The sequence below is a fragment of the Zalophus californianus genome, chromosome 4 (assembly GCF_009762305.2).
Source record: "Zalophus californianus isolate mZalCal1 chromosome 4, mZalCal1.pri.v2, whole genome shotgun sequence".
Classification (NCBI taxonomy): Eukaryota; Metazoa; Chordata; class Mammalia; order Carnivora; family Otariidae; genus Zalophus; species Zalophus californianus.
Window position 1 is genome coordinate 149,245,552 of NC_045598.1, and position 25,067 is coordinate 149,270,618.

At 35.9% G+C, this 25,067-nt stretch overlaps 1 protein-coding gene across 2 annotated transcripts in view; it reads left to right on the forward strand.

Moving 5' to 3' along the window:
- The window catches only part of TMEM67 (transmembrane protein 67), a 49,568-nt gene that overhangs the window by 14,408 nt on the left and 10,093 nt on the right, over positions 1-25,067 (forward strand). For both annotated transcript variants that reach the window (XM_027579911.1, XM_027579918.1), the window contains 17 exons: positions 4,275-4,337; positions 5,448-5,602; positions 5,712-5,820; positions 6,596-6,682; positions 6,904-6,969; positions 9,064-9,220; positions 9,790-9,913; positions 11,206-11,311; positions 13,777-13,833; positions 14,897-14,995; positions 16,971-17,069; positions 17,319-17,405; positions 18,769-18,868; positions 18,960-19,099; positions 20,656-20,796; positions 24,108-24,188; positions 24,662-24,778. In XM_027579911.1, the coding sequence (XP_027435712.1) occupies positions 4,275-4,337; positions 5,448-5,602; positions 5,712-5,820; positions 6,596-6,682; positions 6,904-6,969; positions 9,064-9,220; positions 9,790-9,913; positions 11,206-11,311; positions 13,777-13,833; positions 14,897-14,995; positions 16,971-17,069; positions 17,319-17,405; positions 18,769-18,868; positions 18,960-19,099; positions 20,656-20,796; positions 24,108-24,188; positions 24,662-24,778 (1,788 nt within the window). The remainder of the gene's footprint in view (positions 1-4,274; positions 4,338-5,447; positions 5,603-5,711; positions 5,821-6,595; positions 6,683-6,903; positions 6,970-9,063; positions 9,221-9,789; positions 9,914-11,205; positions 11,312-13,776; positions 13,834-14,896; positions 14,996-16,970; positions 17,070-17,318; positions 17,406-18,768; positions 18,869-18,959; positions 19,100-20,655; positions 20,797-24,107; positions 24,189-24,661; positions 24,779-25,067) is intronic.

Genomic DNA, 25,067 nt, shown 5'->3' on the forward strand with positions numbered 1-25,067 from the left:
GGTGCCATTTTTCCCTTTGTAATTGATTAGTATTTTGTGAGGAGAATTTTCAAGATTATGCTTCGTCTTCACCAAACATTAACAATAAGTAACAATAAGCTTTAGTCTCCATTGGTGATGCTTGCCTTTATCAACCACTACTATGAGGTTGCCAAATGTTTACATCGTTCTTTCTACATTTATTAATTAACCTTCTACTGTAAGGAAGAATTTCCCCTTCTTCCCATTTATGTATTTGTTTATTAATGTCAGTATAGATTAGTGGGTTCCTATTTTATTCAGTTGGTTATAATCCAATAGATGCATTATTTGTTTTGATGTTCAAATTGTCCTAGATTTAGCCATTGAAGCCCCTTCAAGATGGCTCCTATACCTTTTTGATATGTCTCCATCATTTGTTGAGGATTTCTTTCCTTTCTGGCACAAGGAGATTTCCAGGTTCATCTTGTACATTCCGGGAATCAGCCATTCTCTAAGAATTTGTGGAGGATAATATTTAGAAACCAAGATTACCACACTTAGTATACCCTTTTAGGAGACATAGCTAGAATATATACACACACACACACACACTTACATACATATACATATCTATAACTATTTCCTTATTTTGTATATATATATATTGAAGTAAATGAGTTCATACTGATGCTTTCAATTCTAAAGCAGTTCCTCAGTGTTCCTTCTAACCTTTCCTTTTGACAGATTTTCAGTACCTTCTCCAGTAGTGAGAAATCTGGGTCTCACCCTCACTTAACTCGTTTGCTCAGTATAACAGTCTTTGAACCCTTCCATCCCACCTCCACATCCTCCCTTCTTCACACCACTGTGCAGTAGATCCATTGCAGACTTCTCTGTTAAGGAAAGGTGGGCAGAGAAAGGCAATTCCGTTCTTAATCTGATTCAATTAATGCATTTCATTTAAACATATCAGTCTTCGACACTGATGCTTTCCTAAGGACAAGTTTAGAAACCTTGATTTTAAGTCATTTTATAACGAGTGTTGAGACAGGTTCTGTGTAGTTGTATGAGACATGAAAACAAATGTAGTTAAGATTGTGTGACTATCTTGGCCCAGTCCTCTGTCTGACAGGTATAAGAACTCAGTTTTAGCAATGTACCTGGAGGTCAGTCAGGGCCTAAGGGACCAGTTCAAAAAAATTAAACCCGCAAGAGACTAGATGGATTGATAAATCAGAATGCATGTTTATTACTTTATGTTGACACTGTAATTGGCAGCTAAACTAAACTACTTGTATTAACTTGAAAATTTACACTTTTCCTAATTGGAAAACATGACATATCAAATGTTTTCTTGAACAATACAGAATTGGAACATAATTAGTTTTGTATAATTTTTTGAGAGGCATTTATACTTGCCAATCAGTAAAGAATTTCTGTATACATGAGTTAGTGTCTTCCCATTAACTTTCCCCAAAGATAGTAATAGTGATCTAGCATCTTGATTTTATGTTTTTCTCAACTTTTATTTATTTATTTATGTATTTATTTATTTATTTATTTATTTGACAGAGAGAGACAGCAAGAGCAGGAACACAAGCAGGGGAGTGGGAGAGGGAGAAGCAGGCTTTCCGCCGAGCAGGGAGCCTGTTGCGGGGCTCGATCCCAGGACCCTGGAATCATGACCTGAGCCGAAGGCAGACGCTTAATGACTGAGCCACCCAGGCATCCCCTCAACTTTTATTTTGAAAATTTCAAAATTAGGAGCACCTCAGTGGCTCAGTCGGTTAAGCGTCTGCCTTCGGCTCAGGTCATGATCCCAGAGTCCTGGGATCGAGCCCTGCATTGGGCTCCCTGCTCAGCGGGGAGCCTGCTTCTCCCTCTCCCTCTGCCTGCTGCTCCCCCTGCTTGTGCTCTCTCTCTCTCTGTCAAATAAATAAATAAAATCTTAAAAAAAAAAAGAAAATTTCAAAATTATAGGAAAGTTAAAAATAGAGACCATGACTGTATATATATCTTTCGCCTAGGTTAACCAACCATTAATGTTTTGCTGCATTTGCTTTATCTTTCCATGTGTATGTAAAATGCACACACACACACACACACACACACACTTTTTTTTTCTGAGCCACTTGAAAATAAGTTGTAGATGTATGATACTTCACTCCTAAATATTTTATTATGTAGCTCCTAAGAACAAGGGGGTTTTTCCTGGTATCACACCAAAGAAATTTAAAATTAATGTAATAGAATTACCTGATAGACTGTTCATTTCCAAATTTCCTCTCTTGTTTGTGTAATGACCTTTATGCTCCCTCCTCTTTTTGCAGGGGCAGGAAGATGGAGAGGCGAGAGTCCAAGGATCCATTTAAGGATCCCACACTGCAATTAGTCTTTTAGTTTTCTTTAATCTAGACCCTACTATGTTTTGCTTTTGTGGTTTTTGTTGGTGTTTTTGTTGTTTTTGCTTTTATGCCATTGACATGCAGAGTCAAGGTCAGCTCTCTTGTGGAGTGTCCCACAATGTGGACTTTTCTGATTGTCTTCTCATGATTAGACTCAGAGAAACATCTTTTTTGCAAGAATATGATATAGTGTTGTGTGCAGCCATTGCATCATAACAAAGAGCACGTGTTAAGTGGTCCAGTTCCTGGTGATGCTAAATTTGATTGCCTGGTGACCATGATATTTGCCATTTCTCTTCATTGTAAAGGGACTGTGATTAATAAGTTAGTTTTGAGATTTTACTTTGAGACTACTTATCCATTTGGTAGCCATTGATGAACCAACCTTGCCTGAATCAAGTTTTAAATTGGTCATTTCAAAATAATTTCACAGTTCTCTTACTCCCTCTACATTTATTAGCTAGCAATCTTCTGTAAAGATTTCCTTTCTTTCTGTCCTTTTTTTGTTTTTACTTTTTTGCGAACTCATGAAATCTTTGTTTATTCAGTGTGTTACAATTGTTTACTATTATTTTTCTTTTCAAAGCTCAAATTGTTCCAAATTTTGAAATAAGCTCCTGTGTTATTTTGACATGTCTCCATCAATCCTTTTGCACTTCCTTGGTTTCTCTATACTATGTTACAGGCTCAACCAATATAATTTTTAATAGCTACCTAACACTCTCATTAATGCACTGAAATTTATGTAATTGTAGTGCCTTTGAATATTTAGGTGTTCTATTAATAATATTGCTGTCAACCATTTTATGCAAATAGATATGTTTTTCCTTTTGGGGAGATTTTTTCCCTAAGAAAAATTTCCTAAGTGTTTGTAAATTCCTGGTTTAAAACTTGTAGATACTATTTTATGAAAGGATCATGCAGCTTTAACACTGCCACTAGAAATGTCTGTGGGTTTATTTCACATGAATTTCCAAGCACTGTTGTCATTGCTTTCCATTTTTTTACTTAAAAAACTTTAGTTTTTTTTAATGTGATCTTCAGTCTTATACACAGATGTGGGTTTTTTTCTTAAAAAGTAAGAATTCTTGCTCCTTAAAAAGATGAAAATAGTGACTTATAATTTTATTTTAGGTTTTTTTTTTTGATAGCTCTGGTGCCATGTTCCATATAATTTGGTTTTATCTCCTCTGTACATGTCCAGTAAATTACCCTGAAAGGTGTTTCTCAATGTGTCAGTTTTTAGCAACATGTGCAGGTAAGCTCTAAAGCAGTGGTTCTTAGCAGAGATTTGTATCTGCAGCTTTCAGAGCACATGCATGCCTTGGTTCCTCCTGGAGATTGATTTGGAATGCAGCCAGGCATTTTCTGTTCTTAGGAAATCTCACAGGTGATTCTGATGTTCATCATTGTTTGAGAATCACCACTTTGGAGATTTTAAATGTTACTCTCTATATCCCCAATTTCCTGTTGCTTAGAAAGCATTCATAAATATTTCTCTTTTATGACTTGCCAATTTAATACAGTATAATAATCCTAAATCAGCAAATGTTAACCATGAAATACTAAATCAGTATCCAGGTTTTCTTTTATTTTTTGCCATTTTGTTCTTTGTTTTTTATATTACTAAAATGGGCATAATAGTTTTTTCCGATTATAGAGACATACTTTGTTTCCTTATATCTTTTGCCTAAGTGACATGATTTTGCAGTAAAGTCCTGATTTGTAATAACTGAGTTTGGTTAGAATTAATTCTTATATTCCCATTTAAACTATTTTCTGATAACATTGAGAAAGTAATAGTAGCCATTTCCCATTGGAAAATATGCATATTAATGTTTTCCTAGCAATGTAGGTAAGGAATCTTCATTTGAACTTGAAACTAAAACTTATCTTTTTTCCGAATAGGGCATGTCTTTCACTTCAGAATGGTTTGTAAAGTATTTGCAGTCATCAGCAGCTGCTTGTTGGGTAAGTTTGAATTTTTTAAAAGTAATTTTATTTCATTTTGAAGACTTGTGCCACCATTTTTTCCCCAGATAATAAAAGTCTTCTAAGTAGATATGTCTCCTTAGTCATATTCTATAAGAAGAATAAGCCATTTCTAGTGGAAAGAAAATACACAAAATTGAATGTCTTCAAGCTTGTTCAGCTGGAATTGAGTGTTAAGGGAAAGTGATTCATACTGTCATTTCGTAAATTTTATTAATGACCTACTGTGTGCCAGGCCCTGTTCTCAAATCAGGTTATATATTTCAGAAAAACACAGGAAAAAATCCCTCATGGAATTATATTCTAAGTAAATGCAGGTGGTTCTAAGTGCTATGAAGACAAATAAACCAGGATAAAGAGCATAGAGAGTGGAAGGGGTACTATTTCATGTAGGGTGGTCAGGATAGGTATCTCTGTCGGTGATATTTGAACAAAGCCCTGAAGGAAGTTGAGAGTAAACCATGTAAATAATCCAGGGAGAGAGTGTTCTAAGCAGAGACCACAGGAAGTGCAGAGGTTCCAAAACAGGAGTTCTCTGGTATGTTCATGCTTGAGTAACAGGAAGGAGGCTAGAGCGGCCAGAGCAGAGTAAGTAAGGGAAAGTGGAGAGAGAGATTTGGGGACAAAGGGGTCGCTATGGCAAGGACGTAGCGTTTACTGCAAGGGAGATAGAAGGATTTTGTGCAAAGGAAAATATGATTGAACTTCAGGTTTTGAAAGGATCAGTAGCATGGAGAGGAGATTTGGCAGAAGCAGGGAGACCGGTCAGCAGAGTATTACAGCAGTCCGAGTGAGAGATGGTGTACCCATAGCCAAGAGTGGTAGCATGGAAATGAAAGAGGTTCAGTTTCTGAATATACGGTGAAGATTGAGCCAACAGGATTTACTGAGGAGTTGGGTATGGGAAGGGAAAGAAAGAAGATCAGTGCAATGTTTGATTTGAGTAACTATAAAAATGGAGTTACCTCTTCCTGATTGGGAAAACTGAGAAGTTTGAGAGGCAAACTCAACAAATTAGTTTTCTTTCAAATATAGTTATTAAAGTTATTAAAGTCCATGTTACATTTCTTTGCCATTGTTCTCTCGTAGGTGTATGCCAATCTAACATCTTGCCAAGCTCTTGGAAATATGTGTGTGATGAACATGAATTCTTATGACTCTACCACTTTTGATGCATGCCGACTGTTTCAGTTCATCTTTGAAAATACTGCTGGACTGCGCACTGTTCATTCTATTTCATTTTGGTAAAGATATCCTGATTGATGAACTGTCATTTTAACCAAATTCAGTGAGTTACTGTCACAAATATTAATATTGGTACCCCATTACTAAAACAACTGTAATTGTTTACAGGAGACAGAATCTTCCATGGCTGTTCTATGGAGACCAGCTAGGATTAGGACCTCAAGTACTCAGTACCACACCTCTTCCTACAAATTTCAGTTTTAAAGGGGAAAACCAGGTATAAATCACTAGATTATCAAAAAACAACTGTATTTCAGTTTACAATTTTAAAAGGTAATAAGAATGTTGTTAGTCATAATTCTTGATTCTTTAGATTTTTTCTAAAAATTTGATTACTCAACTAAACTTAAATATCAACTGCTTATAGGAATCAAACAATAAAGCATTCAGCAGTCTTACCTGAGTCTATGGATACCTCTGGATTATGTGGTTGTGGTGGCAAGTAGCACTCGTGGGACTGGGAAGGTAGTTTATGTCACCAAATGCCAGACAGACTCAGTCCTTCCATATCTCTGCATTTTTAAGAAGTGCTTCCAAAGACTGATAGGGACCCTATGCCATTTCCTTAGCAATTCACAGATCCAAATTTTTACCTTCAGCTTTTTGACCTTCTGGAATGATGAAATAGATTATTCTCCCCCTACTAACTCCCCAACTCTTCTGCACATCACATAGACACACACACACACACACACACACACACACACACACACACACACACACATTCTTAACAGGTTTGAAAGGAGGTTATCTGTCACTAGCATTGCCTTTCAATTCTGGAATAATAGTTTTAATGCAAAAAAACAGTTCATTTATTTTAGGTGTGTTTAATCATAAAGATACTTAGATTAATTTTGCTTCAAAGTAAAGATAGTTGAATATTTGATTTTTGGGAAAAGAATGGATCAGTCAACAATGAATGTTTCTTTATAGAATACTACATTGCTTCTAAAGTACGTGACATTATTTTATTCTTGTTTTTATTTAATCAGAATAGAAAACTGAAGTTTGTTGCTGCTTCCTATGATGTAAGAGGAAATTTTCTCAAGTGGCAAACTTTAGAAGGAGGTATTTTACAGGTGAGCATACTTCTAGCTAAAGAATTACGAATGTGCCTTGTTTTTGCCTCAGGCAAAAATGAGGAAAAGATTAAATATTTACTGGATTAGAGCATCACTTGCATGCTACAGTTGATTTTTTTCTTGTGCTTTAAATGGGAATTTCTTAAAACTACTTTAAGTAGTATTATATAAAGCAACATTATTCTGAAATATTTATCAGTTGTATTCTTTTGCTATAGCTCTGTCCAGACACAGAGACAAGACTGAATGCTGCTTATTCTTTTGGAACAACCTATCAACAAAATGTAAGTTTCAACTATACTAGCCTATATTTTTTAGCTTCATTTTTCACATCGATAATAATTGGAATGATCTTTGAATTTTCAAAACTTTTTTTTTTAAAGATTTTATTTATTTATTTGACAGGGGAGTTAGTGAGAGCAGGAACACAAGCAGGGGGAGTGGGAGAGGGAGAAGCAGGCTTCCCGCTGAGCAGGGAGCCCGATGTGGGGCTCAATCCCAGAACCCTGGGATCATGACCTGAGCCGAAGGCAGACGCTTAACGACTGAGCCACCCAGGCACCCCAAAACGTTTTCACTGATATAATTTTTTATTATTGGGGTGCAGAAAAATCTTACCTTGTTATCTATAGAGTTTATAATATAATGTAAGATTTTCATAATTCTTATTTATTTACTTCTAGGATATAGGTTTTAAAAAAATAATATTTATTTCTGAGCATTTTATTTTTTAAGATTTTATTTATTTGAGAGAGAGCGCGTGAGAGAGAGAGAGATCACAAGTAGGGGGAAGGAGTAGAGGGTGAAACAGACTCTCCACTGAGCAAGGAGCCCAACTTGGGACTTGATCCCAGGATCCTGGGACCATGACCTGAGCTGAAGGCAGACGCTTAACCGACTGAGCCACCCAGGCACCCTATTCCTGAGCATTTTAGAATAAAGTGAAAATATTATTTTTAGTGACTAATAAAAATGTTACTTCCTCTTCCCTCTACCCACCCCCCCCCCCCCAGTTAACAAGTAAAAATGCTTCTTTTTCTCTCCTTCCATACTTTTTCTCCCTTCTTCCCTCCCTGACCTTCCTTCCTTTAGAAACCCATTTCTGAATTACGGAACGTACAAAGTAATATTATGAGCCATTAAACTTTTGAAAGACATTCACTTGTCTACAAAAATACTTCTTGATAAAATGCATATACATACACCATAGAACAAAACTGTGATTTCAGTTTTGTTAGAACTGCAATGAAAAATGTCATCATGGAAACCAGATTGGAAGATAATAAACATTTTTAACAGTGGTTATCTCTGGATGATGGAATTACAAGTGATTTATTTATTTTTTTATATTTTCCAAATCCTCTATCATGAATATGAATTCACTTTTCACTTTTATTATCATAAATGACTTATATGTTATTTAAAAAAGAAAAAAGAAATGTTATTATGTGTTTACCATGAGACAGGAGAACCAACCCTGGTTAAATGCCTGCTGCTGGATGCTCAGCATTTTATCCTTGTTATCTCATTTGATCTGTGAAATAACTGTGAGAAACATATCATTATCTGTGCTTCATAGATGAGGAAATGGTGCTTAGTGAGATTAGGTAATGAACTTAAGGTCTTGCATCAGGTAAATTGTGGAACCAGTGTTCTATTAGGCTTAAAATTCCTGGTTTTTCCATTGAACCTGGCTGCCTCTGAAGTAGTTCACAGCCTAATAGAGAAAACAGCTATATAGACAAAGAATTGCAAAGAATGTGGAATGTTGTGTCTACAAGGTGCCATACTGATACAAAGGAGGAGTCATCAGCAATTCCTGGAGAAGTACTAAAAGGCTTCTTGGAATGAGTGACATTTGGGCTTATAGAACGAATATGAGTTTACCAGGGAAACACAGTGGGGAAGAGAATGTCAGGCAGGAACGTTTGTGATGTCAAAGAGACAGAATAGCATAGTGTATTTAGGAACTGCAAGTATGAATGTACCATAGACTGGTAGAGAGCAGTGGGAGATAAGCCTGACTCTCTTAAGGGAAGCCAAATCATAGACATCATTGTATATCAGAAGAATTTAAGACCTCATCCCATAGGACAGTAGTTTTTAAACTTTGTCACTGATGTACACTTAACGTTAAGAATGAAGGCATACCCTCTCCAGCTGTGTTGTAGGACAAGAACCAGGCAGTTCTTTACTCTTAGTTTTTACGGCCCTTAAAAAGAATCATGTTTATAGTATTCATGTTTTGGAAGGTACATGGAAATGTATATAAACAAGATAGTTTAAAGATATTTTATTTTACAAAATTAAAAAAATACTTTAAAAGATACTAAATATGCTTTCTAATTTTCAGTGCTTTTATTTTTTTATTTTTCCAGTGTGAGATTCCTCTCTCTAAGATCTTAACTGACTTTCCCTCTCCTATATTTTATGATGTGTACCTTGAATATACTGATGAAAATCAACACCAATATATTTGGGCTGTGCCTGTGTTAAACCTAAATCTTCAATACAATAAAATATTTGTGAACCAAGGTAAGACATCTGTACACTCTTTCTCGAGCTAAAAGCCAATAAATAAGTCAACCAACATGATAATTTAGTAAGCCATGGGTTATAAAAAAGGGCATGGATTTTCTCTTATGATATGGTTTTATGTAGTCTGCCAAAAAGTAAAACAATAAGATTAATGGTATATTTAGACATTTTTACCAAACGTGTCAGGCTTATTGTTAAGAAATTAATATTATCGCTTAAGTGTAAGCTGAGAAAAATTAGTAGAACTGTAAATTGGGGCTGTGCTTCTTCAAGCTTTCTCAAGCTGCTTTTCGGATAAATTTATGTTGTTCTCGTATCAGAAAATTTTTCTTATTAGGTAATTTGCAGGGAAAATATCTTCCAAACAATCAAAGATATTCAAGTGAGGTAGGGAAAGCTCTTACCAGGAATTTCTAACTGCGATAGCTGTGCAGCCATCTTATCTGAAACAGAATGTACTAATTTTGTGTTTTAAATTTATTCAGTAAAATTCTCAAGAGCCATCTTGAACAATTTGAAGGTATTTTTTTAATGCTATCTTTTTTTCTTCCCTTTTATGATAAAAGACAGTAGCTCAAGCAAGTGGCTTCTGACTCGGCGCATTTTCTTAGTGGATGCACTAAGTGGACGAGAAAATGACTTAGGAAGTCAACCAAGATTAATTCGAATTGCTACCCAGATATCACTGAGGTGAACATCTGTTGTACTAAATTAAGCTTGGAGTGTACGGGGAAATGTTATAATGAAAGTGTTTACTAGTAATTATCTGAGGAAAACAATAAGGACAACTGAATTGGAACAATGCGTAAGGTTTTTTAGATATCTGTGTAGATTGGTATACACCAGTAGCAGGGAGGAGCTCCAAGGGAAGAATTATATCAGAAGGACCTGAGGAGTTTTGTCAGAATTCACACTCTGGCCCTGCTGATTTAGAATGGGTTGAGAGGTGGAGGGAAATTGAATAGCAGTGGGCTGAAATGGGAATGTTAGAAAGAGCCCACCCAATGTTTGCAGTGGGTAGGCCTCCTGTGTGTTTTCACCTCCTTAGTGGTCTAGGTTGGCCCAGATTAAGTATCAACACCTCCATCTTCTTAGGAAATCTTAAGGATGACCCTACCTTTGGGTAGTGCCATGCAGCTCTTATTTCTGTTTTCAGTGTGAGATTGTTCCCTCTAGATCATCATTGACTTTCCCACTCCCAATATTTTTTGATGTGTACCTTGAACACTGGCGAAAATAAACACCATCATCTTACATGAGTCTGGCATTTTGAAACACTTCAATATATCTTTTTTCATTGTTATTTCATTCTGATTTTCATATTAGTCTTATGAGGTATAAGCAGTACAGAAGCTTTATTATATATCTTGCTGAAGTCCAGATGTACTGTTTTTAGCATTCCCTCAATTTACTAATGTATCACTAGTAAAAATGAAATTGGACCTAGTCAGGTCTGACTTGATCGTGGTGAAAACATGCTAGCCACTAGTGTTTGGCACTTTCCTTTTTGATTTACAAATTATACCCATGCCTTGAATTCAGCAAAATACACTCCACTATGTGCCATAAATAGTACTAGATATGACACACATTATTTTGTTAAGAATTCATCTTTCTCTTTTGAAAATCAGGATGTTATCTGCCTTTTTCTAGGCTTTGTTTAACACTTCACCCTTGACTATTCCTCAGGGATGGTTCACAGTACTTCAGTGATTTCATTTGTAAACTTCATAAGACCTAGATCAGGAAGGGTTTCTCATTTGTCTCAGACGGTATATTTTAATATTAAGTTTTGACTACTAAGATAGCTTATGTTGGTACCGTTAGTTTATGTTTGACCTTCCCAAGTCCTTATTCACTGGTTGGTTTTGAGATCGCCAAGACTATCCATATTAAAAAAAAAAAAACCAAAACAGTAAGTTAACTGTATGTTTAAGGACTTAGATGTATTTATAACTATAAATGTATTTTCTCATAAACAGCATTCACCTTGTACCCAACACAAAAAATGGAAACATTTACCCTCCTTTAATTACCATTGCGTACAGTGACATTGATGTCACAGATCCCAGCAGCCAGTCTGTGAAGGTGAGTCCTGTGCCAGTCAGTGCCTCTATATGTGTTAATGTGATACTGATGCAGTTTACATTATGGTCAAAGGCTATTTGTCCTTTTTCAAGTTTTAAATAAACACTGCACTTAATATAGTCAAGTCTTAATTACTTTTTACTAATAATGATAAAGGTGCGTTCCTGTGGATCCTTCAGGTAAAAAAACAAGAATTAAGTTTTTTTCTAGACACCATCAGCAGCAGTCAGGCATCCCTGTTCGAGATCCTGGGGTATGCTGAGATATGTAGTGTCTGCTTCTGTCCTCTTTGGCCAACTTGCTTGCACTGAGATTTTGTTTTCTTGGCTAATTAAACCAGAAACTCAAACTTTCAGCAGGCACAAGTGGTCTCTTCTCACCAGGCTTGCTCACTTGATGGAAATAGACTTCAACAAGTAGAAAGAGATTCAAATTATCAGTAGTTTATAACTAGTAATGCTAAAGTGAAGTAGAGAATACAGTTTGGACCTGTAGCCACGTAAGCATCCTACTACTTCTTCTACTCAAAGTTAAGTGCAGAACTAAAGGCCTCCTTGCCTGGGAGGTCCTGTATGGAGGGGAGACCTCGTACACCCTGAAGAGGGACTACACCAAAGGGAATGAGCCTGGAAAAGGCTGAGTTCCTTCTCCCAACCTCACCAGTCAGATAAAGCCTCTCTGCTTTGAGGAGGGGTTCATGACAGAGGGATAGAGATCAAAACCAGAGGTAATCCTTCTGTACTTTTTCCTCAGGGAGATTAAATGGATATTCCCTTCCCTCTCTGGAAACGGGAGAGATGTTTAAGCATTCCCTACCTCCAAACCTCACTAACAGCTTTGAATTCACTATTTTACTTTCCTAAATGTTAATGTTGTAGTTCCTCTAGCCAGTACTTTGGGCTTCTCTGTTGTGCTTGTGCTTGTACTCAGCTGCTGCTGGATTCAGGCTTTCATGAAGCGAAAGGTAGGCACCTAGGATAACTTCTCTCTAAAAGATGTTACATCCTCATTTGTATGATGTAACTGGATGTTAAAATTAGTTTCCATTGCCTGAGCTTGTATGCACCGTAATAGGAGAGGAAAATCCGGAAACAGGCTTAGTAACAAAAGACTGGCTGGTTTAAAATTTCCTGGGTAACCAAGAGTATATTTATTTTAAGATAAAACACTTCTGGGTCTTTTCTTTAACTATTTTTGTTGTTGTTTAAATATTCCAAGGGTGGTCTTGATAAATTAGAAAATAGAAAAGGAATTGAGAGAATCATGAAACTATACTGGTGAAATCCACCTCAGATTCATTCTAAGTGTAGAATGTACAGTTCTTTCATCATTTCTTAATTTTTTATGACAGTTGTTGTAACAATTCTACATCAGTTAAGCATTCACCTACATCTCTGCTCTCTCACCAACAGCGAATAACTTTCCCTCGTATCTTCTGAGCAGATCAAGACCATCCCTCAGATTTCCCCTCCGATGAATTCCCTCAGATTTCCTCTTTAATACTTCAGAATCTCTGTTTCATTATCCTTCCTGTCTCTTGTTCTGATTTTTAAGAACAAAGGGCCCTTCCTCTTTTCTTAAATTAATCTTCTACCTGTGCTTATTTGCAGTACTTTCTCCAGTATCCTGTTTCATCCCTAATCCCTTTTTCAGCCAGCTCCTCTGCTGGTCCCTTTCCTTTGCTTAAAACAGCCATCAAGTTGTCCTATCTTAAAAACAAAGTAAAACAACCAGCCAATAACATCTTTCCTTAATTCTGCCAGCTTTTTAACTTGGTATTGTGTATCTTTCCTTGATTTCCCAACCGTTTACTCTTTCATCATTTGCAGTCTGGCTCTAGTCATTTTTCTTCTTTGAAAACCTTTTTCTTGAAGGTCAGCAATGAATTCCATAAACATTAGCTTTATTTCTTTATGACTTGACATTCATACAACATTTGACATCATATTTTGAGCCTTCTTCTTGAACTTCTGTTCTGTGAGCTTGGTAAGACTTTGGTATCTAGCCTCTCCTACCTCTCACAGTCCTGTTTCTCTATCCTTTACTGGTTCTTTCTCGTCTCTTAATATAGTGCTATCCCTAAGATTCTTGCTCAGTCCTTTGAACACTCTGCCTTCTTAAGGTGTGATTGTTGAGCCAGTTGCTAAATTCTTGATACGCAAGATTAGTCACATTCCTCAGTTATAAAAACCTATCAGAAAATGAAATATTAGCTTGACTGCTGTTAATGAACCTAAATGAGTTCCTAATGAACCCCTCTTTCTTCTATGTATGTTCAAAAGGGATATTCAAAGCATCATGACTAATTCCTCAAAGTATTTCCATTTATGTATAAGTAAGGGTCAACTCTAGTAATATTAATAAATTAAAAATATGGCATTTATATGCAAATACATCTTTATAGTAAAAGTAGCTTTGTGTTATATAATTTTAGTATGGCTAATTTGCTTTCTTTTAAATACCAGGTTTCTTTCTCAGTCAAATATGAAATGAATCAAGGAGAAGCACAAGTTCAGACAGATGTAAGTTTATTTAACTTGTTAAAATATTTACAGTATGTTTCTTAATTAAAAAATGTTTAGATATACAAGGGAATTGTCAAAATAGTTCTGCCATGTATCCTTCACCCAGCCTCCCTTTATGTTAACATCTTACATAACCATAGTGCAATGTTCACAATAAGGAAAATAATACTGATGTAATCCTATTAACTGATCTACATACTCTGAATTTCCCAAGTTCTTTCACTATCCTTTTTCTGTTTTAGGACCCAACCCAGGGTCACATATTGCTTTCAGTGGTCACGTCTCCTTAGTCTCCTTTAATCTGTGACGGTTCCTCAGTCTTTCTCTTTCTTTCAGAACCCCATCCTACACTTTTGAAGAGTGCCGGTCAATTATTTTGGCCTTCAGTTGGGTTTATCTGATGTTTTCCCATAATGAAATCAAGTTCATGTAGTTTTGACACAGATACCATCGATATGATGTTGTGCCCTTCTCTGTGCATCATATCAGAAGGCACATGGTGTCAGGATGTCTTAATACTAATGATATTAACTCGGATCATATGTCTAAGGTGGTGTCCGTGGAGTTCCCCACTGTATTTTTCCATTTGTAATTAAGTATCTTGTGGGGAGATACTTTGAGAGGATGCAAATATTCTGCTTCTCATTATCCTTTTGGTCTCTAATTTTAGCATCCAGTGATGATTCTTGTCTATAAAAAGTATTATTGTAACATCTGCCTCATAATGATTTTTCTATTTCCGTCATTTCTTCTATATTTGTTAAATGGAATTCTATAAGGAGTTGTCCCTTTGCCCACATAGATTTATTTATTCAATTATTTCTTTAAATCAGTATGGACTCCTGGATATATTTATTTTATTCTCGTGATTATAATTCATTACTATCTGTCTTCTTGCTCAAATTGTCCTAGAGTTAGCCATTGGGAGTTCCTTCAACTTGGTCCCTATGTCCTTGCAACACACCCTCCACCATTTTTTGAGCACATCTTTATACTCTGTTTGCATATTTGAACATTGATGGGGGAAATTACATATATTCCAAAATGTTCTTTTTTTTAGATTGCTTTGGGTGTTTTGGGTGGGCTGGCTGTTTTATCATCTCTTCTGAAGACAGCAGGGTGGAAGAGACGCATTGGGAGTCCCATGATTGATTTACAGGTATGATATCAGGAGTTTTTAAAGTATATTTTCATCTTTTCACTACTTTGTATCCTTTTAAGATACAGCTGGAGAACAACTAAAAATTGCCTTAAGTTTCTCTGGGGTGTATAACTAGGAGAGGTATATGCACACCTCATTCCCCTCCCACGTTGCTGTATGCCAGTCTACACTCCCACCAGCAGCACTGTTCTAGTTTCCACACATCCTCACCAACGCCTGATATTTTTCCAGCCTTCCCATTTTTTTCCAGTCTGGCAGTATAAGTAGTACATCACTGTTGGTTTCGTTTTCATTTCTCTGCTTTTCATATACTTTATTAATCATTTGGGTTTCCCCTTCTGTAAACTGCCTGTTTATATCCCTTGCAAATTTTTCTATTAGGTTTCCAGTTTCTCTGGTTTATTTAAAGGAGTTTTTTTGTGTTTTCTAAATATGAATCCCTTTTTGGTTTTTGATGCTAAAATATCTCCTCCAAATATGACCCATCTGTTATTTTTATCTATGTGTTACTTTGCTTAACAGAGACTCTAAATTTTGATATTGTCACATCTGATTAGTTTTTCATATGCTTCTAGAATATTTTTTAGGAAAACATTCCCAATCTCAAGATCACAAGGATATCCTCCCAGGTTTTATTCTATTAACTTTATAGTTTTACTTCTCATATAATCTTTTGTAAATTTATCTTTGTTTTTATTTTTATCTAACATTTATTGAATATATGCTAGGCATTTTTTTAAGTTTTATTTACATAACTTATTTAATCCTCACAATAGCTCTGTGAAATCAGATACAATTATTATCATTCCCATTTTATGCAGAATGAAATTGTGGCAGAAGTAAAATAAACTTCCTACTCATTTAATTTTTTAAATATATTTTTTAAAAGATGTATTTATTTATTTGAGAGAGAACATGCACTGGGAGGGGCAGAGGCAGAGAATCTCCAAGCAGACTCCCTCTGAGTGTGGAGCCTAATGTGGGGCTCAGTCTCATGACATATGAGATCATGACTTGAGCCAAAACCAAGAGTTGGACGCTTAACTGACTGAGCCACCTAGGTGCCTCTCTACTCATTTAATTTTTACAATTCAGTAATGGTGGTATTTATTTCTATTTTGCTGATGAAGAACATGAGAAAGGCAACATAGTAACTTGTTTGTACCAGAATATCTTCCTGACACCAAAGCCAGTGTGCCAAGGAATCAGAGGAGGGGGCTTGGTTTACTATTCCAAATAGAAAGAAAGGCTTTCCAGAGAAGTGAACTTTAGGCTGGGTTGGGTTATCTGTACATTCCACAAAATAGTCACTGAGGACCTACTTTCTGATTGCCAAGAACACTACCAGCTGCTGGCGGATGTGATAGTGAGCAAAGACAGATCTGGTCTCTATTCTCAGAGCTCATGAGATTTTGCCATAGAGAAGAAGAAAAGAATATTTGATGAAACAATAAACAATGCCCATTTCATTCCACAAAATAATTGAAATGCAAGTTAATCAGAGAGTAAGTGGTTGGAACTGGCAGGTGAGGCTAAAAAGTCCATTTTGGTCTAGGTTGTGAAGGACCCTGTGGGTCTGGAATTTACACTCCAGTGAAGAGTCACTACATTTTTAGGAAACGGAGTGACACAATCCAATTTACATTTTAGAAAACTAACTCTGGTGGTAGTGTGAAGGACTGATTGGGGTGGAGGGCTCCAAAGTAGGAAAGAATTAGGAAGCAATGTAACTTTCTTAGATGGTGAAAGGTGAAAAGTGTTGGGTGAGACAGGTGCTTTTGGGAATAGACTGAAAGGTACAGATCCAAAGGAATCCAGGAGATGGCCACAGTTGGGCTTTATAACTAGGTGATCCATGGATACATGAAATAAGGCTTCAAGCTTGAGAAACTGGGTAGAGACTATGTTACTGAAAGTGATAGTGTAAATAGATTGAGTCTATAACAACTATAATTCTCTTTTTAAATTGCAGACAGTTATGAAATTCTTGGTGTACTACGCTGGTGATCTGGCCAATGTTTTCTTTATCATCACTGTGGGAACAGGTCTTTATTGGCTTATTTTCTTCAAAGTAAGTGAATTCCTGAATTTAACCTAAATGTTAATACCTGAATAACTGGTAAGCTGTCTTTATAAAGGAACTGTTTTTACTTGGGGGTATTTCTGACCAAGAGTATTGAGGCAAGTACTAAACCACCATTTCTTGAATGTGCTGTTTATTGAGTATCACCACTTTCCTTTTCTATGCATCTTTGGTTTATAAATTGTGCTTATTAAAAACCTTGTGTGGTCATATTTAACAGTGTAATTTTTATCATAGGCACAGAAATCTATCTCTGTTTTGCTACCAGTGCCAGCTCAGGAAGAACGTCTTGTTACTTATGTGGGATGTGCTTTTGCTCTGAAGGTAAGTTTCAAAGGACAGATTCCTGAATTTAAAAGACCTGCTATTAAACTCGTAAGTCATTAAAATTAAAATGTTTTCAAAATCTTTGGTGTAAAATTTAGCTTTATTTTATTTTATTTTTATTTTTTAAAGGCTTTATTTATTGATTTGTCAAAGAGAGAGAGAGAGTGGCACAAGCAGGGGAGTGGCAGGCAGAGGGGGAAGCAGCTTCCGGCTGAGCAGGAAGCCTGTCGCGGGGCTCGATCCCAGGACCCCGGGGTCATGACCTGAGCCAAAGGCAGACGCTTAACGACTGAGCCACCCAGACGCCCCAAATTTAGTTTGATTTTAAAAGGAAGCATGAATTATTTTATTTTACCAAGGAAATATAATAGGTAGTTCATTCTGAAAATCTAGCTTAAATAATTTTCCTAAAAAGCCATAATAAGTATTTTTGGATTAATACAAGTTATAGCTAATTTGGTAAAGTGATAATTCATCATATGACTTTCTTTTTTAAAGTCTGAAGATGCATTCACAATGGGATAAAATGTCTTTAGGCATGAATTTTACCTCTTTAATGGGCAATAAAGGGTACCACCCTGGATAACATGCTGAATTTGTCTTAGAATTTGTTTTCTCTGTCTCCATATTCCTTTCCTCCTCTTCTCATGGCATCCCCTTTCCCTATTTCATTTCTCTGTCAATGTATGTGAAGCTCCTTAACATGCCCCTGGTAGATCTCATCCCATGGTCCTGTGATTATTCAGTGTCTGCTTTTCCCACTGATCTGTGAGCTCCTTGAAGAGAGAAATCATCCTATCCTTACACTTTTATCCTTTGATGAATAATGCATCTACTAGGAAGAACACCCTAGATTAAACATATTACTTCTGTTAAATGAAAAAGATGTGTTTCAACAACACATTTTAAACATTAAGTATCTCAACACCAGGAATAGAAAAAAAGATAGTGAAGGCTTCTTAAAGCTTTAATTAAGACAGCCAATTATAGCTGAAAAATACCTTTACTTATAAAGAAATCAGATGGTCTAGAAAATAAAAGTATGCTTTTGGAAACCTTGGGAAAGAGAGTCAATTAGGCATGGCCCCTGTATGAGGAAGAGGTAGGATGTTTACTTTTTTCACATCCCTATTTTAAAGAAAGAGAAGGGAAGGCAAATTAATGTGTATGAAAATTTTGTGAATTTGTTGATTCCATGTTATTTGATGAGCTTCTACTGATCCCCTGATGATATGATAACTTTGTCATTTGTGAAAATTGTATATTCTTGTGATTACAGGATATTTGTTTCTTAAAAAAAGTCATTGTATTCATAATCAGGCTTAATGTGGATACTTTTCAAGTGTTCTGTCCTTTTCAGGCTCTGCAATTTTTGCATAAGCTTATATCCCAGATTACCATAGATATATTCTTTATTGATTGGGAGCGACCTAAAGGAAAGGTTCTTAAAGCTGTTGAAGGTAACTGAAATAACCATTGTACCAAAATTCTTTTGCTGCTTTTTCTAGAACAAAGATGAAACTCTTTTACTTACTTTATCTCTCTGACCAGGTGAGGGTGGTGTTCGGAGTGCCACGGTACCTGTGAGCATATGGAGAACATATTTTGTAGCAAATGAATGGAATGAAATTCAGACTGTGAGAAAAATTAATCCACTCTTTCAAATACTTACTGTCCTCTTTTTTTTGGAGGTATAAACTTTTTTAATTGTGTGCAACTTCTGTGTACCTCATAAATATTAATTTCGTATAATTCCAGCTACATTTTCATGGAAGAGTTTTCTAAAGTTTTCTGAAGAGTTTTCTGAAGTTATCAAGCCAATACAAAGAGTGTCTTTTAAAAATTGTGTTAAAATACACCTAATATGAAATTTACCATCTTAATCATTTTTAAGTATGCAGTTCAATCTTGTTGGGTACATTCACATTGTTGTCCACCAACCCCTAGAATTCTTTTCATCTTGCACAACCAAAACAACAGCTTCCCATCCCCACTCTCAGCCCCTGGCAATTACCGTTCTACTCTGTCTCTTTCAGTTTGACTACTGTAGCTAAGGAATGGCTTTTAAACCCTACTGGTTTGTATCACAATTCCCTGGGCAACTCTTGTAAACTACTATGCCTGGCCTCACCACTAGAGATTATGTTTGGTTCAGTAGCTCTGAGGTGAGCCTAGTTATCTATATTTTGAAAAAACTTCCTCCCTCTCTAATTTACATTCTGATTAGAATTAGAATTCTACAACAATTCAACAGATCATCACTGAATGCTTACTCTGGACTGTATTCAGTGGCAAGAGCTGGAGCTATAGCTAAACTATGCGCAGAGAGTGGCTACGTGCTTTTCTGATACCTTTACAGGTATCCCACAGATCTGGCTGGTATTATTAAAGGAAGTGTTCTGTACTGAATGAGACTGAACTATGAAAACTATGAAAACCGTTTATGTGGGTAATAACTTTTCTTAGGAATTAGCTGCTTATATAAAGTTAGATGTGAATTATTAACTCTTATGTCTGTCTGCCTTCCATTTTCCTTTTTTTTTTCCTTTCTCCCTCCTTTCCCTTGCTTTCCTTTTTTAAAGCCAAAAGAAGAATATGTGTATATCCAAGGCATATGAATGATTTTTCAAAAATTCACTTACAGTATTGTTTGTTAAGAATGTTTTATAGAGCTTTAAAAGGTGTTATATGAAAAAGAATTTTTTTAGTTAAGCACATTTGGGAAACATTGGATTCAATAAAGTCACGTCAATTTCTTCACTGTAAAAATTCCCAGAGCCTTTATTCTAAGAGAGTGGAAGGCATGACCACACTTATTTAATCATGGCTTCCTTTTATCAAAGAAGGTATCTTCTTTAAAAGACATTTTGGAAAATACTGTTTAAGAGTATAAAAAAGTATTTTGCATAATGCCTGGCATATGTTAAAAGCGCATGAAATGCTGGTTGTTCGTTGGTAGTTTACTGAAGAAAGTTTTATTCTTTTGACAAATTTTTGACTTTTGTCCGTGTATATAATAATAAGGTTATATTTGGCCTTTAGTCATATTGAAGAGAATTCCAAATGAACTATTTTGTTTTGTAATTAAAAATACTGGATAATTATTTTTACCTAGATTTTCTACTGTTTGTATAAACTTTTATAAATATTTTAGTTTTTAAGGTAAGAAATAGGGAGGAGTGTCCCATTTTCAGAGTAGAACTACTTTCTTTATGTATGTCTGTTTAAATTTGCCTTTTTACTCCAGGTTGTGGGATTCAAGAACTTAGCATTAATGGACTCATCCTCTAGTCTTTCCAGAAGCCCAGCTAGCTACATAGCTCCTTATAGCCGCATTTTAAGATATGCAGTGTCTACTGCTCTTTGGCTGGTCATTGGAATTATACAGGTAACAACAGATTATACTTTTCAGCAACATTGCCTTTCTATATTTATAACTCTGTTTACATACTAATTATCTTCAAATATTGACCACATCCTGCTTTCTACAGCAGAAAGAAGGTAATGGCAAGAACAACAATAATAGCTAATTCTTACCTAGGGTTATAATCCAGGCACTGTGATAATTAATTGCATTGCACATATTAATTTAATCTTTATAGTAGCCCTTGGAGATAGGTTCTGTTATCATCCTCATTTTATAGATGAGGACACTAGGGCACAGAAATGCTAAATAGTTTGCTAAAGTCATGCACTTAGAGATTGGCAGAACTGGAATTTGAGCCCAGGCAATCTGATGTCAGATTCTTTTTTTTTTTTTAAGATTTTATTTATTTATTTGACACAGAGAGAGAGAGAGAGAGAGCACAAGCAGGGGGAGCGTCAGGCAGAGGGAGAAGCAGACTCCCTGCTGAGCAGGGAGCCTGATGCGGGACTCAATCCCAGGACCCTGGGATCATGACCTGAGCCGAATGCAGACACTTAACCGGACTGAGCCACCCAGGCGCCCTGATGTTAGATTCTTATCAATGTGAGAATGTTCACATTTTTATCAATAGTGGGCTCAGAAGGGTCTTTCAGAGCCTGCAGCTTTCTAGTCAGAGGATGGACTCCATGGCTTAGTTTATATAAACTATAGGGAAGGCTAAGCTACCCTTAATATTTTCTTTTTTTTTTTTTTTTGAAAAACAACTTATTGTCTCCATTTATTTATATATCATTAAATCTCACTCAGATTACAGGTACTCCTTGTGAAATTTTTGTTGAAATATTTTATGAGAAAACTGAAACTAAAGTCTTCTTAGCTTCAGGTCCTATGATTCTAGCAGAGGATCATTTCCTTTTTATTTTTTTAAGATTTATTTATTTATTTATTTTAGAAAGAGAGAGTGTGTGTGTTTGCATGCATAGGGCAAGCAGGGGGAGGGGCAGAGGGAGAGGGAGAGAGAGAATCCCAAGGAGGCTCCACACCCAGCATGGAGCCTGACACAGGGCCCTGCATGGTGCTCAATCTTACAACCCTGAGATCATGACCTGAGCCAAAAATCAAAGTCAAGAGTAAGACCCTTAACTGACCGAGCCACTCAGGCACCCCACAGAGGATCTTTTCTATGCTCATTTCCCTATTTTCTTAGATGTTAAAAAAAAAAAAGAAAGAAAGAAAAGAAAAAAAGAATGAAAGGAAGAAAAGAAGCATCACCTAAAGCACTTAACTCTAATATTTGTACTTCTTTCTCTTGCTTCCAGACACTCCCATGAATGGAAAAAGGCTTTCTGTTTAATTAAAAATTCCTTTAACTTTTAAGTCAACAAATGAACATGGGATCTCTAGAAAGATCGGGTTAAACTACCTCTAACCTGGCAAACAAATATCTGCCGAATTAAACGTGGCCTATTTTTAAACATGGTTTGGGATTTAAATCCAAAAATTCCTACAGAATTGGTTCCAGGTGGCATTCTGTAACCTGAGAATAGACTTTTAAAATTTATGTTTATTTTAAATTGGTGAGACTTGTTTAAACTTGAAACTACAGGGTAGATCCAGTGAGGGATAGCTTAATAATCAGAAAAGAAAGCCAAACAAATTAGAATTTGAAATGAGATAGGATCAAAAGAGTATGGGGTTTGATGTTTATCATCAATATAATAGAAAATAATTCATTTTAAAGATAGACCAGTATACGTTTTTCTGAGTATATTGGATTCATCTGGATGTAGAGAATTTAAAGGAATGCATCTGAAGTTTTTCATATTTGGTTGAGTACAACAAAAAAACCCAAAATAGCAGTGGCTGAAGTTAAAATGACTGTTACCTCCCATGTGAAAGGAGAGTGGAGCTGTGCAGCGCAGGGTGGCTGCATGTTGCCGCCAGGACTCAGAAGCTCTGCCACTCAGGACGCCCATCTCTCAGGTCACCTTGTGGTCCATGATGGCTGGTGGAGTTGAAGGAGGGAGTCGGGGAGAACAGTTCAGAAGTGCTGTTCAACATTTCCTTGGCCAGAACTCAGGCACATGGCCACACCTCACCGCACTGGTGTCTTTCAACCAGGCAGCCGTGTGCCCACTCCAAGGAGGGGTCTGTCCCTAAGGAGAAAGGGGAAAGGATTGTTGGGGCAGAAACTAGTCATCTCGGGCACCACCATCGTACCTCATTCTTTGTTTCTCACCCTGCTAGTATGTTGTGCATGCACGCGTGCGTGCGCGCGCTCTCTCTCTCATATAACTAACTAACTAACTAAATAAATAAATAAATAAATAAAATTTAAAAGAAGTCGTCTTGATTCTCATAGTTAGTCTTTATTTACTCCTTTTATTTCCCTAAACCCAGCTTCTTCAACTTTTAAGTGGTATCCTTTAGTTTTTAAACTTTGTAAGTTCCTTTAAAGGGATTTAAAACAAGACGTATACAGAATGTTAGGGAAGTGTGTTCAGTAATCAGTTGCTCTAGATTCATTTATTTATTCAGTCACATATCTGAGTCCATTTTGTGTTCTAGGCACTGTGCTGGGCTCAGGGATATGCTTAACAAGAACAAACTACAGATTGTGGCAAGTGCTGTGAAGGGCATCAATAGGGAGATGAGATAGGGAGTAAATGGAGGAGAGGTGGGAGGGGGTTATGAATGGGGGACACCTTTCAACTGGATGGTTAGGAAATGTTATCTTTCTTTGAAATATATCTAAGTAGGTCTAAGATGTAAACTTTCCTCTTTTGATTTATAAAATAATTTCCCTTTCCAGTATTATAAAAGCTAAGAAAGCACTTAAAACCATTCCATTTGAATATTTAATATATTACCTGCAGTTGAAATAGAATATTTGATATATGCTTTTTATGTGCTACTCTTGTCAGGGAAGATTAATTTGAAAAGCAGCAAGTTTTCTAATGGCTTTGGAATTTAGGAGATGGGCAGGATTGCATAACCAGACGTATGTCTGGCCATCAATACATTGGTTTATGCTAAATTTTTTAAAGCCCCTCTCTTTCTTCCCCCACATTTGTCCTGTTGTGTTTTAATGATACAGAAAAGTTTTTGAAATTCAAAATAGGCTCCTTCAATAAATCTTAACACAATTCCAAAACCTTATTTCTTTGACAGAGGAATCAGAAATGATAAGTAGGATTTTATCCCATAGGAACCATTTAGAGGCCGCTGTGTTCTTGGGTGGACTTTCTTTTTTCTTAAGATACTACATTGTGGCTGTAAAAGAAAATTAAAATTTAAAAGCTAATAAGCATGAACTTGGCTTAATGTTTCAGATCATGTTCTTTGCTGTCTTTTATGAAAGATTTATAGAAGATAAAATTCGACAGTTTGTGGATTTATGCTGTATGAGCAATGTAAGTACTTTCTGACTTTATCTTGCAACTGTTATTTTTCCCTTTTTAAAGGTCATGAGTACATTAAGAGAGGCTTTGAAAGTGATTTGGTGTGATTGAATTTTTTAGTCCAATTTCCCACTGATTGTTAATTCCAGAGATAGTTATAATGAGCTACAAGTTAATGTTTACTGCCTTAGTTTCTTCTTCTCCATTTGCAATTTCTTAATTATGAATTCCTTATCCACCAAATAATTCACTCAGCAGAGTTCCTGAAAAATTTTCATATATCAATCCTGTTTCTTCCTTTCTTAGAAAATATCTTCAATCTCTTTTCTGTCTTTAAAAATAACACGATCCTTTTGTCTTATTTATATATTTTCCAAGAATTCAACCCTCTTTATGTTGAGAGAAAGGAAGCAATTTTAAGAAAAACTTAATTTTCATTGTTTTCTATATGAGTTGCTAATTGCTTCTTTTTTATCTTCTTGTAGATATCAGTGTTTCTCTTATCCCACAAATGCTTTGGATATTACATTCATGGTAGATCAGTGCATGGGCATGCAGATACAAATATGGAAGAAATGAATATGAACCTTAAAAGAGAAGCGGTATGAATGAATTTAACATCTTTTAGTTCTTAATTGAGAGATGGGTTCTCTTTTCTTAATTTAGGATTTGTAATAATATTTTTAAAAGTTCCTCATTGATTACTTTTGAAAGTTAGAGTACCAACCCATTACCCTGAACGTTGACAAAGGGAAAGAATCAAATTTCATCCCACAGTTCCTATATGAACTGTATTTCAGAGTAACCAAATAATTCATGAGGGGAAGTTCTTTCTTACAAAAGAAAATAAAAGGAATTCTAACTTAGTAAATCACCATTTTGTAGTGACTA